At 34.4% G+C, this 12,881-nt stretch overlaps 1 protein-coding gene across 3 annotated transcripts in view; it reads left to right on the top strand.

The window, feature by feature from the left end:
• Positions 1-12,881, top strand: part of Ift80 (intraflagellar transport 80) — a 161,095-nt gene that overhangs the window by 116,318 nt on the left and 31,896 nt on the right. For all 3 annotated transcript variants that reach the window (XM_023699687.1, XM_004639852.2, XM_023699688.1), the window contains 6 exons: positions 1,002-1,066; positions 6,595-6,730; positions 7,307-7,454; positions 9,009-9,180; positions 10,686-10,775; positions 10,867-11,039. In XM_023699687.1, coding sequence (XP_023555455.1) covers positions 1,002-1,066; positions 6,595-6,730; positions 7,307-7,454; positions 9,009-9,180; positions 10,686-10,775; positions 10,867-11,039 — 784 coding nt within the window. The remainder of the gene's footprint in view (positions 1-1,001; positions 1,067-6,594; positions 6,731-7,306; positions 7,455-9,008; positions 9,181-10,685; positions 10,776-10,866; positions 11,040-12,881) is intronic.

Raw genomic sequence — 12,881 nt, 5'->3', positions numbered from 1 at the left:
GGACTGTCCAATAAAAATATTCTGTCAGCCACTCATGATCTGAATTCTGGTGTATGAGATTAAATTATGGTACACATACAAAAGTCATGAGACATTTCTGTTCTGTAATAAATAAGGCAGTGACTATTACTCATTAGTAGCCTTTTTGAGGTAAGCTATTAAGTCTGCCCTTTCTCCTTTCTTCTTGATGCCAGCAAAGATCATTTTTGTTCCTGGGATGTACTTCTTGGGATTCTCCAAATACTACATCAATGTATCCTCTCCCCAGGTGATACCTTTGTTCTTGTTGGCATCTGTGTAAGAGAATCCAGCAGCCTGACCTGTCTTCCACCCAAAGAGACCATGGAGATTTGGCCCAGTCTTGTGCTTGCCTCCCTTCTCAACAGTGTGGCTGGGCGCACTTCTGTATCAAAATTTTCTTGCCTTTCTCAATATCACCCGTTTTTAAACCTGTTGCAGCTTCTGCGCCGGATGGTCACCGGTCTTTCCTCATTACCACAAGGAAAGTTCTAGTACAGAAGCCTGATGTCCCGCTCTCTACCTTTTAAAGGTTTTTGAAGCTTCCAGGCAGGCACCCAGGACAATGTTCAAACAAATTATTTATACCACAGTAGCATATTAACAAAAAACACACACATTACCTAGCATTGTAGCAGGCATTGACCATATTTTTCCTTCTTAGAATCTCATTGCCTATGATGTTATATGGGTCGAAATCAGAGGGATCAGAGTTATAAATAGATTCACATTTGAATTGGCGTGGCTTGCCCATTAGTAATAGCTTTACATACTATGTTTCAGGGAAGAATCCCATTGCTTTCGTAAGTATGACCCTATTAATAAATAGGAATTCGATGCTGCTCTTCTGTGCTGCTAGCTACTGTAAAGTTCAGAGTTAATTAATGTTTCATGAGGAGATTCCACTGGAATTACTAATAATATAGCATACTAATTAATGTTCTACTTTTATCTTTATTTACTTTTATTACTTTTCTTTTAAGTAATCTTTCTCTTCGAGGCATCAACTGGAAAACCACTAGGTGATGGGAAACATCTTTCTCATAAGGTAATGGACATTAGCTGTTTCTAATGTAAATGACTGCTATTTATTTATGAAATTTTCAATATAATTTTAAGGAGAAAAATTAGTTTTATATTTTTAAATAGTTGTTCATTTCTATATAAAGTATTTTAGCTAAAAATGTCACAAAGACTAAGTACAAATAAAATCTACAAGGAGGTGTTGTCTAGATTCTTAACTGCTTTTCAGTAACATGTTCTATAACATGTTCTATTTTAATTAAGCTTTTAGCACACATAAAAGAAAATATAATATATATTTTTCCAAAATCCTTATTGACCTATCCTTAGCCAGCATTTTTGTTGTTTTAGGAACAGAAAAACTCATCTAAAAAGTACAAAAAGACTCCATTTATTCATTAGTTTCTGATATTTTAGCCTTAAAGGTATCATTTCTCTGAGTGGCATGTTAGCATCTAAATATTCTTTTAACTTTATTAATGCTACTAGTGAGGTGTTATTCTAAATTATACTTTCCTTTTTTTTCCTGGTCTAAATTTGAATAATGAATACATTCACATAGTTCAGAAATCAAAAAAGCATTAAAATGTATGTAATGAATAAGTTTCCCTGCTATATCTGTTAATCATAAATACAATTCTCTAGTGCTTACAAGAGCTTATCAGGCTGGGTTAAGGCTCCTTAAGACTGTACATGCTCTGAGTCAGATTCGATACAAGACACAGAAATTTATAAGATTAGTTTACAGTATCTGCTTACAGAGTCAAATATAGAAGAGTACAAGAGCCTGTCTACAAGCTAGAAATTGACAAATACAACCGAAGTCCTGGAGTCTATGGTAATGACCCCCACAAGTCCGTATCAGAAGTCCAAGGAAGCTGCGATGGAGTACTGATGGAAGAATCTGCACTGAAAGCCTGGAGATGAGACCAGAGGTGAAAGTGAAGACCAGAGATCCTTTGAAGCTCCTTCAAGGAAAATCAGCATGAAATCCTCCCTTTATGTTGTCCATTTGTACTGTTTCAACAACAGCCTTGTGTAAAGTAGGTCTAATACACCCAGAATGACATTGACTCAATTCAGCTGGGTGGTGCACTCCAGTTGACAGGTAGCTCATGAACCATCACAGGCAGTAACTGAAGAGATGCAGTGGCTGCAAATGCAGATGAAATGTCCCTTACTGACCCACTGCCCACCTCCTGTTCTGTGGATTGGTTTCTAATAGGCCAGTGGGTGGTATCCAACCCCAGGGCCCGGGCTGGGAATTGAGGACCATGAAGTACAGTATTCTGATGAAAATCCCTGAACACATTTAAATATTTACCCACATTTCTGTGTGCATGTGTTTGTTCTTGCTTTGTGTTATTTTGAGACAGGGTCTTAGTAGAAAGTCCATAATGGCCTTGAACTTCTGATGATTCTTCTGCCTCTGCCTCATGAATGCTGGGATTATGGGCATGCAGCAACCCACCTGGATGACATTTGTGTTTTTCACTTGAGATAAATTCCAAGGGATAGAACTTTAAGTCTTAGAGGCAGTTATTTTTATATTTTGAGGAAACTTACTGTCAAATTGTGCTCTAGAAAAGAATGAATTTATTTTCACTTAGCAAGTAAATACATTCTTACTGGATTCAGAGTTAATTTTTATTTTGATAAATGAAAAGTGGAGTAAATTTTAAAAATGATTTCTTTCATTGTTAGTGGACAAAGTTATATTCCATATGTTCATCTTGTCTATTTACTCGCAAAATACATTTTCAATTTTGAAAAAAAAAGCCACTTTCAAAGCAAAACAGTGGCATACTTCTCAACAGAGTTATTCAAAGTCAGAATGTGAGGTCTGTCCTTCATGGAATGAACAGGAAAGAGAAGCAATACCTGCTTTTCCTGAAGAGATGCTGGTTGCATCTCAGGTGTCTACATGCCAAGAAAGAAGCTTCACTGAATATGGAAAGCAACTTCAGCAACCTGATAAAACACAACAATTTTAAAAGATTCACTTGGATCTAGAATTCAGTGATCCATAAAGTTAAAAAAAAAATCCCTCTAAAATGAACTTGAAAAAAGAAGTACTGCAAAAACTCTTTGAGATTTTTTATTATTATAGGTCTTGCTTTATCTTGGTCTTAACCATCCAGCAGAAAAGTGTAAAAACGAGGTATAAAAAGAAAAGCCATATTAATATGCTGAGCTATAAAAGGCTCAAGTCAACAACTTCTGACATTGCCAGTCCTATGGATAACCCACCACTGTTATGGACTACTGGACTATATTGGATTATTTTACTGAATTCACGCACCTACAATATTTGATTGGCAATGGAATGTCCATCTCTGACAAAATTAAACAAAAAAGGAGACATAAATGAAGGACCATTTTGTAGTGAAAATATATATATATTGTATATAGATATATACACAAAATAGTTTGGATAGATATACAGTTACTTTCTCTTAGTTCAATGAGAGGAAAGATTTGTACTAAGAGTGTTTAGACAAGATATCATGTCTGCATCTTGTACTATGAATAACTATTATGAAGAGAACCATATGCAATGTATTCATTTTTGTAACTGTCCTACTAACCTGTTTTGAAACTGTTTCATTGTTATTTCTTTCTCAATAAAATTAATTTTAAAAAAATTTAAATAAATACAATTCTCTTGGCAAGCAGAGGGTCCTGAGTTCAATCCCCAGTACTAAATAAATAAATACAGTTCTCCATCAAGTAAGTAGCATTGTTACTTATCCCTTATATATCCTTCTAGAGATTTTTAGTGCATGTACAGACAAAACCGATATGTATTTTTCTCTTCTTACACAAAAATGTAGCATACAAATTCTGTACCTTGTTATTTTCACACAAAACACTATTTCTGGAGATTTTTCCAAATCCATGGAAGCATGTCTATGCTTTCCCTACCATTTCTCTCTTTACCATATAATACAGTATTTTATTGATGTACCAGAATTTATTTAATCTGTGCCCAGAGGATGGACATTTAAGTTATATCCAGTTTTTTTTTACTTTTACAGCATTGCCAAGTGAATAGCTATTTGTATATATCTTCTTGCACAGGTTCTAAGGTAATTTGGCATTATGTCAAAAATATGTTGCTGGGTCAAAAGAAATGACTGTAATTTTAATAAGTATTGTCAAATTATCTTCCAAAAAGATAAAGATACGAGTTACTGTTTCTCTATAACCTCTCCTTTATTTATTTATTTTTAAAAATATGTCTTTTATTATTTATTTACATTTAGAGTGTGTGTGTGTGTGTGTGTGTGTGTCCAGCTCAGCCCACCTGGGGGCGGGGCTGGCTGGCATGTGGTGCTGGGGGATCGAACCACGGTCCCTGTGCTTTGCCAAGCTTGTTCCAAGTAGGTGCTTTAGACCACTGAGCCATCTCTCCAGCCCCATAACCTCTCCTTTATAATCATTTGAATTAACACTCTTAGTCAATTTAGTAAGTATATAAAAAATTAAGTTTCTTAAATGTCAAAGATGTAGTCATTTTTGTTGGTGTTATTCAACAAAAATAACACCTTATTAAATAAAAATAACAGCTTATTAAATAAGGTGTTATTTACCTTATTTAATAAGGTAAAACTTTCATTTTAATGTGGTTACTCTTGCTAGAATTGTTTTCCTAAGTATGAGAATTTCCTAAGTATTAAATCTTTTTTTTTTTGTGGTACTGGGGATTGAACTTGGGGCCCCTGCACTTGCCAGGCAGGTGCTTATTCTACTGAGCTAATTCCCTGGTCTCAAAATTTATAATTTTCTATTTCCACAGCTCTTACTTCATTCAGTTACTCAGACCTATTTTTCCCCCCCTGGGTGTTCAGGGTCTCACTACTAGATCAGACTTGTAGTGATTCTCCTGTGTAAAGCCTCCCAAGTGCTAGGATTATAGCCGTGCACCACTACGCCTCTCAATCACTGGCTCATTGCCCCCTGAGGGCAGGCCTTGGGATCGCACCCCTGGCTCTTGTGCCTGCTTGCAGGCACTTTAATCTGCTGAGGTATTTGGCTGGCCCCAGACATTTTTGAATAATAAAAATAATTTAAAATTTTTGCATTCAATAAAATAATAGAAAAATCACATCTCTTTATTTTACGTGTGAATAAGCCAAGATTTAAGATCTTCTCAAATAATAACAGCCTAAACTAAAACTCATATTATTAAATGAATATTAATTAGTGAAGGGCAAGAGAGAGGATTCTAGTGAATGTAAAACATGTTCACCTTTGATTTTTTTCAGTAGTACTGAGGTTGAATTTAGGGCCTGATGAATACAACATGGCAGACCCTGTACCATTGAGCCAGATCCCTAACCTTGATTTTGAATTTCTTAGAAAAATCATATCTCTTTACTGTTTTAAAAAATAAAGGAAGTTCTTTTGATAATGGTGATAAACAGTTCATTATTATAAAGATTAAGTTCTCTGAAATATTTCCATTTTGAAAATACACTGGTATTTTGTGCGTGTCTTGATATACATGGAACAAAACTACTTTCTTCTTTAAAATATAAATTATAAAATCTAAGAAAAGAACTAAATTTTTAAAAATGTACTTTGATCTAGTATATACTGATCTACCAGCTTGGATAAAGATATACATTTGTTTTGTTTTAAAAACTGTTACTTATAGTACACATAAAGGCAGTAACTTGGTGATGTGATCGTGATTGTAACTGGATCTGCGCTTCCTAACAAAGTCTTCACTGAATAGCCTGCAGTTCATAAACCCCACTTGAGTTAGGAACTATGGCATGTGCTTGTGGTTCAGCTACTCAGAGGCTGAGGCAAGAGGATTGCTTGGGCCTAGAATTTTGAGGTAGCCTGGCCAACATCCTGAATTCATACTAGAGCATTTCCAAGTTATAAAAAAAAAAATCCACATTTCTGACTTATATGATAGGTGAATGAAGAATGCCATTTGGAAAAAGTGATGATCTTGGAGTCAGGAATCTGAATTGTAAGTTTAAGACATGCTAGGTACTAGATTTTTCTAACAAAATCATCTAATGTCTGTGAGGGTCTCAATTATATAATAAGTATTGTATACATATATTTTCTGTTTTGCAGGAAATGTATATGAAATAACTGTAAATTTTAAGACTTTGGAAATGTGATACTTATGCATATATTCATTTTTTTTAAAAAAAATTAAAACTATAGGTGTTAACTCTCTCCTGTGATATTCACACTTTCTCACCTATTTATCCTGTCTACTAAAGACAGGGCAGGAGGGCAGATGGGAGTATTTCTCAGGGTAGGCAGTATCTAAATATACATTATTTTATTGTAATTTGAGGGATATTTGTCCCTTGAGGTGCAGGCAAAGTACAACTTTACTGCAGTTCTTGAATTATTAGTATATTGGCAGTGTAAAATTAGATAATGGATATTTCACCCTTGTAAGTAAGAGAATGACATTTAATTAAGCTTTAGAAAAAGAAATGTTCTTCTAACTAAGTTAAAAATGACCTTTATGTCAAACACTAAAACTAATCCAACATTTACTTTTCTTTAAAATTTTAGAATGAAATTTTGGAAATTGCTCTGGATCAAAAAGGACTTACCAATGATAGAAAAATTGCTTTCATTGATAAAAATAGAGATCTCTATATCACTTCAGTAAAACGATTTGGAAAGGAAGAACAAATTATCAAGCTTGGTAAAATAATTTTAATACATTTTAACTTTCAGTTATTGCTAATTTTCTTAGATGTATTGTGTTGTGTATTTATGTTTACTTGAACAAATTTGTGGAAACATTTGATCTCACATTTTTTTTGTCCTTCATCTTAATAACAAGTCTTTAGCTGCTGCAGTTTGTCATTGAAAGAAAGATCTGCGGGGCTGGTGAGATGGCTCAGTGGTCTAAAGCACCTACTTAGAACAAGCTTAGCAAAGCACAGGGACCGCGGTTCAATCCCCCAGCACCACATGCCAGCCAGCCCCGCCCCCTGGTGGGCTGAGCTGGCCACACACACACAAAATAAATAAATAAATATTTAAAAAAAAAAAGAAAGATCTGCAAATTAAAAATATTATGGCTTTACATAGAGCATTCAAATATTTATAATTTTTATGTGAAATTTTGCATATGTTCCAGCATTATACAATCAGAAAGTAGAGACATACCTGCCAGAATTTGGATGAAATCTGTTTGTCAGGTGATTTTAAAGATGTATTTTTAATATTTATATTTTGGAACTAATGGGACATTAATATTCTTTTTTAAATTAAGGAACAATGGTGCATACTTTGGCCTGGTGTGATACATGCAATATTCTTTGCGGACTTCAGGATACTCGATTTACAGTGTGGTATTACCCAAATACAGTTTATGTGGACAGAGACATTTTACCTAAAACATTATATGAAAGGGATGCAAGGTAACATTTACGTCATAGAATTCTGTATTGTGGTAAACATAACTCTGACAGAAAGTCATGTTTTGTCTCTAATTTCAGTCCTTCAATGTGTCTTTCACTTGAATCAGACTCAACTAAATAGTTCGGCTAAAACTAGCTTAATGGGATTTAAATGATTCAACAAGTTGAAAATATAATATGAACTATTTATCCCTTATATGAATATAATTTTCAAGTTTAGTATTGTTTAATAGTAGTTCGTATAGGTTTTTTCAGTGTGATTCAGTGATTTTAATATAGGTACTCTTTGAGATTTTGCAGTGATGTACAACTTTATTATAATTACATAATACATAGATTAACACTGACTTTAAGATTTTCAAGACTATATTGAGTTTAAATTGAAATTTTGGTTGATAGTTAAATGAAAAATGAAGTTAATGAAAAGCTTTTAAGTAATTTAAATACTTCATAAAATCATACATATTTATATTCCTAAGTTCTGATAGAAGATCCTTTAGCCTTAACAAAACAGGAATATAAAGACTTCTTAAATCTAAACCTTAGCTTGGTTTCCAAATCCATTTTGAGTTTGTTTTTAATATTCAGGTTTTCAACCTTAGGAAAACCAGAGAGGTATCAAAATAAAACAACCTATTCTAAAAAATTACTTTAAAAAAATTACTTTAAATAAAAATAGCCTCCTTATTTAAAGTTTACCTCTTTTTAATTCAGCTTAATTTTTATTAGCTTACCTTATTAATATTTTTAAAAACAAAAGCTAACTTAATCACTTCCATTATCTTAAGACTCAGGAAATAGAGAAGCGTTCATTGGTATTCCATCACCATAACACGTACCTGAGGTAATCATCTTATAAAGAGAAAAGTCCCATTTTGGTTCACATTTTTAGAAATTCCAGTTCATAATCAGTTGGTCCTGTTGCTTTTAAGCCTGTGGTTATGTAGCACATCGTGGCTATAAGGTGTGATGGAGCCAAACCTCTTATCTTACCTCATGCTCAGGAAGAAAGATTCAGAAGGGACTGGACTCTCACTCTTTCCTTTAAGGGTTTGTTTCCACCTCACCTAAAACCTACCCTGTAGGTTCTACAACCTCCCAGCAGGACACCCTGAGGAGTAGGTCTTGATTGTATGGATCTTTGGCACAAACTTTGGATCTAAGTTACAGTAACTGGTCACTTCAAAATGCTGACCATAGGAATAGTTTTCAAGCACGTAGTAATTTTTGTTCCTTTACACTATTGTTTTATTTTGCTTCAAGTACAGTATTTTTTATATACAAAGTTAGATTCAAGTGTTTTATTTGAATGACATTCTTTAAAATAAAATTTTCTTATAATTATTTAAAATGATCTTATGTTCAGCAAAACAGCATTTATATTTTTTAAACTTTATAATAAACTCTTACAAAATTCCTTTTAGTTCACTGGGGATGGTTTATTTTTGAGATGTGTCTGTCTGTCTGTCTTATTTTAGGGGTATATTACCCAAATTTTTGCTCAGAATAAAATCTTAAATTGTCCTTTGCTTTTTTTTTTTTTTTTTGTAACAGTGAGTTTAGTAAAAATCCCCATATTGTGAGTTTTGTTGGAAATCAGGTAACTATAAGAAGAGCGGATGGCTCCCTGGTACATATTAGCATATCACCGTATCCTGCTATTCTTCATGAATATGTAAGCAGTTCAAAATGGGAGGATGCTGTGAGGCTTTGTCGCTTTGTTAAGGTATTTTACACTTCAGATCTGTACTTGTGTATGTATTGTCTGTGGGCCTAACTTTGTGTAAGATGGGTAATGGTAAACAAAAATTGGGTAATGGGCTGAAAAATTGTTAATAGGACCGTATCTTTTGTTTTCTAAATGAATACAAAGGAATAGATGTTGCTCTTTGAAAAACCTGTAATTAGACCTGTAGTTTTTCCATACTTTAAGTGAAAGTCAGGTACCTAGCCAGACTCAGTGATGCATACCTATAACCTAGCCACTTGGGAGGCTGAGGCAGGAACATCACAAGTTGAAGGCCAGCATAGTCAACTTAATGCAACTTATCTGATTTACTTTTTCTTTCATTGCTGAGACAAAATGCCTGACACTGCAAGTTAAAGGGTAGGGGTTTGTTTAGCTTATAGTTTGCAGAGATTTCAGCTTATCATCGTCTGGCTCTAAGGCAGGCTGGCTTGGCAGAGAACAGTTCATGGCACTGACAGGGAACAAAAGCAACATGGGTCCTTAACCCTTTCTATAGTGTATCTGGACTCCTGAGAGTACAACTGTGCCAAACCAGTCAGTGGATGGGTTTAGTAATCACACATCCTTAATCCCAGCAATACACACACTGGACTCCAGACACCTTTAAAAAAGCCCTATTAAGACTGCATGAGGCTTTAGGTGGACAGCTAGACACAAACCACAACAAAACTTGAAGAAGCTGGGATGTATATCAGTAGTAGAATGCTTGCCTGGCATGCACAGTTGACCAGTCCACTCCCTACCCAGTACCTGCTCCCCGCCCACCATCAGGTTTCTGAGTTATGTCACTGCAGAGATCTGAATTCACCAGATCTGTGTTAAGGAAGACTCTATATTTTTTAAGTTCCTCAGATGATTTTTGTACAACTTACGTTAAAATCTACTTTAGATCACCATTTTCCAGCTTGGTTGAGTTCACTATTTTCTAAAGGTACTTTAGCATAGACCTCTTGTTAATAAATATTAGATAACATTACTTAGTATACAGTTTTGTGAGATAATATTTAGATTCCCCTAACAGTGAGTTATTGGTGATAATTTACCATAGTGTCATTTTCTCAGAAACCTCATTATTCCTCTGGTTACTTATATAAGTTATGGTTTTTTGTCACCACATCAGAAAGGCTGGATGTTTATTTAATATTAAAAACTAAATTCTTGGGCTGGGTCTGTAGCTTAGTGACAGAGTGTTTGCTATCACATAGAAGTATTTGGGTACAATCCTCAGAATCACAAAAATCTTTGATAAATAAAAGTAAACATGTTTAGAAAGATTTATTTGAAAGGAGTGTGTTATGTATTCTTAATATGTTTTAACAAAATAGCTACAATGAAATTTCTACGTTTTTAGTTTTTTTCAGTACCATGTTTCATAATTTTTTCTTTTTGAAGTTGTCTTATTTTATTCTGAATATTTACATCACTTTATTTTCAGGTAGTTCAGCCATGTTGTTGAGACAGTGTTTCATATTTTTCTTTAGGAGCAAACTATGTGGGCTTGCCTGGCTGCGATGGCAGTTGCTAATCGAGATATGATTACTGCAGAAATAGCTTATGCAGCCATTGGTGAAGTAAGTAAATCATGTTTACATAAATGAACATGTGAATGTTTTTACTCACCATAATTTGTAATATTTCTTATCTATTCAAATATTTTTTTAGATCGACAAAGTTCAGTACATCAATTCTATAAAAGATCTTCCATCTAAAGAATCAAAAATGGCCCACATATTACTGTTTAGTGGGAACATACAGGAGGCTGAAATAGTACTTCTTCAGGCTGGCCTTGTTTATCAAGCAATCCAGATCAATATTAATCTGTATAACTGGGAAAGGTAATAAAAATGTTTTTCCTCATTTCCAAAATTTGAATGACCTTACTCTTCCACCTACCACTTAGTGAATTTTAATTGCCACAGTATATAATAATTTTCTAATACCACAGAATTTTTGTATTTATATTCATGAGTAATGTGGAATTAAAGATGTATGCCTTGTCTGAACATCTAATTGATTAGAAGTCAGGGTATGAAAGTGAAAGAAGAGTTAGAGTGTCTCCCTAATTTTTATTTCAGCATTGACAAGATGGTGGTCTTATTAGCATATTTAGTAGAGAAGATGTAAATACACTTAACCAAGGCAAATTTGAAATATGTGTAAAAAGATAGGTAACAATAATTTATTAAATGTATGTGGAACTCATGAGAAATTTGAACCATATTTGTAGATTTTGAAAGCATCAGCAAATAGTAGTTGAAGCAAGAAGAGTAGACATAATTAGCTGTGAAATGTGTAAAATGAAAAGGTATCAACTGCATGTATGGCATAAGTGAAAGGAGGAAAATCTACCAAAAAGTGGTACCGTAAAGCAGTCAGAGAGGCAGAGAAAAGAAGAGTCAATGTAGAGTTGTGGTGTTTTAAGAAGAAAGAAGAAAGGATTTATAGTAAAGAATGGGCAGGGGCAACCTTCATTTCATTAGGCTTTGAGACATGCTTTTAGACAGGGTGGCTGTGCTGTTCTCTGATACTAAGTTTCTTCTACTCATTCTCCAAGGTTTTGTCTCCCAGTGAACAAAATTGTGGCACTTACTGGGATATGTTTCCACATTCAGATTATCCTTCATAATGTTTTTCTCTAGACTAAAAATAACCAATGTCTTTTTCATTTATAAGTGTATTATATAACTTTCTTAGATTAGAATTTACATACATGTGCTAACTCCACACAAGGAATATAAATATCATGTACTGCAGATATGTACAAAAAAAAAAGAAAGGGGATCAAGAGATGGGGGAAGGGACAGGGGATGAAAAAAGAATTACAATGTGTTATGTACATATACCAGCTTCTCACAAGGAATGTAAACATGTACTAATAAAGAAGACTAGATAAATATTTTTAAAAATATATGTAACTGTCCTCTTCTATAGTAAAAGTAAAAATGGCATATGGTTAATTTTTTATTGATCTAGTATAGTCTTATTATGTCCTAATGACCTAAACTATTCATAATTCAGCGTCTCTTTTATTTTACGCAAATAAGTTGTTCATCTGTGCAGAGGATCATGACATGTATTTTTGTTTCTATAAAAATGAATAGCTGCTGTCCTGGTTCTTAATTAATTATTTATTTATTATGTATTTGGTATGCAGTTTGGACCCTTAGTGATTCTATCTCAGCTTCCCCAGTGCTGGGACTACGGGCTTTCACCACCACACCAGTCTCAGTGGCCAGGCAGGACCAGGTCAGCACTGGGGATTGAACCCAGATCCTTCTGCTTGCCTAAGTAGGCACTTAGTCCACTGAGCTATCTCGCCGGCCCTTTGTCCACAATTTTTTACAATTTATAAAGTTTAAGATAGCCAGTTTAGGAAAAGGTAGAGTACAAATCTATGTCTATTTCTAATTAGTGGGGAAAAATTTTAATTTTTGTATTTGGCACAGAATCTCACTACATAGCTCAGACTCATAGTGATCCTCCTGTCTTAGCCTCCCCAGTGTTGGGATTACAGGCATGCACCAGCATGCCTAGTTTCAGTGTCCAGCTGGGTGACCTGCTGCAGGCTTGGGGCAGGGCCAGGATGGTAGACAGTACCAGGGATCGAACCTGGATCCTTGAGCATGCCAGGCAAGTGCTTAGATCACTGAGCTATCTACCTGGCCCTAGAAAATTAT

Source organism: Octodon degus, unplaced genomic scaffold (genome assembly GCF_000260255.1).
Source record: "Octodon degus isolate 3935 unplaced genomic scaffold, OctDeg1.0 scaffold00115, whole genome shotgun sequence".
NCBI lineage: Eukaryota > Metazoa > Chordata > Mammalia > Rodentia > Octodontidae > Octodon > Octodon degus.
This window is presented reverse-complemented; position numbering and strand designations above follow the sequence as displayed.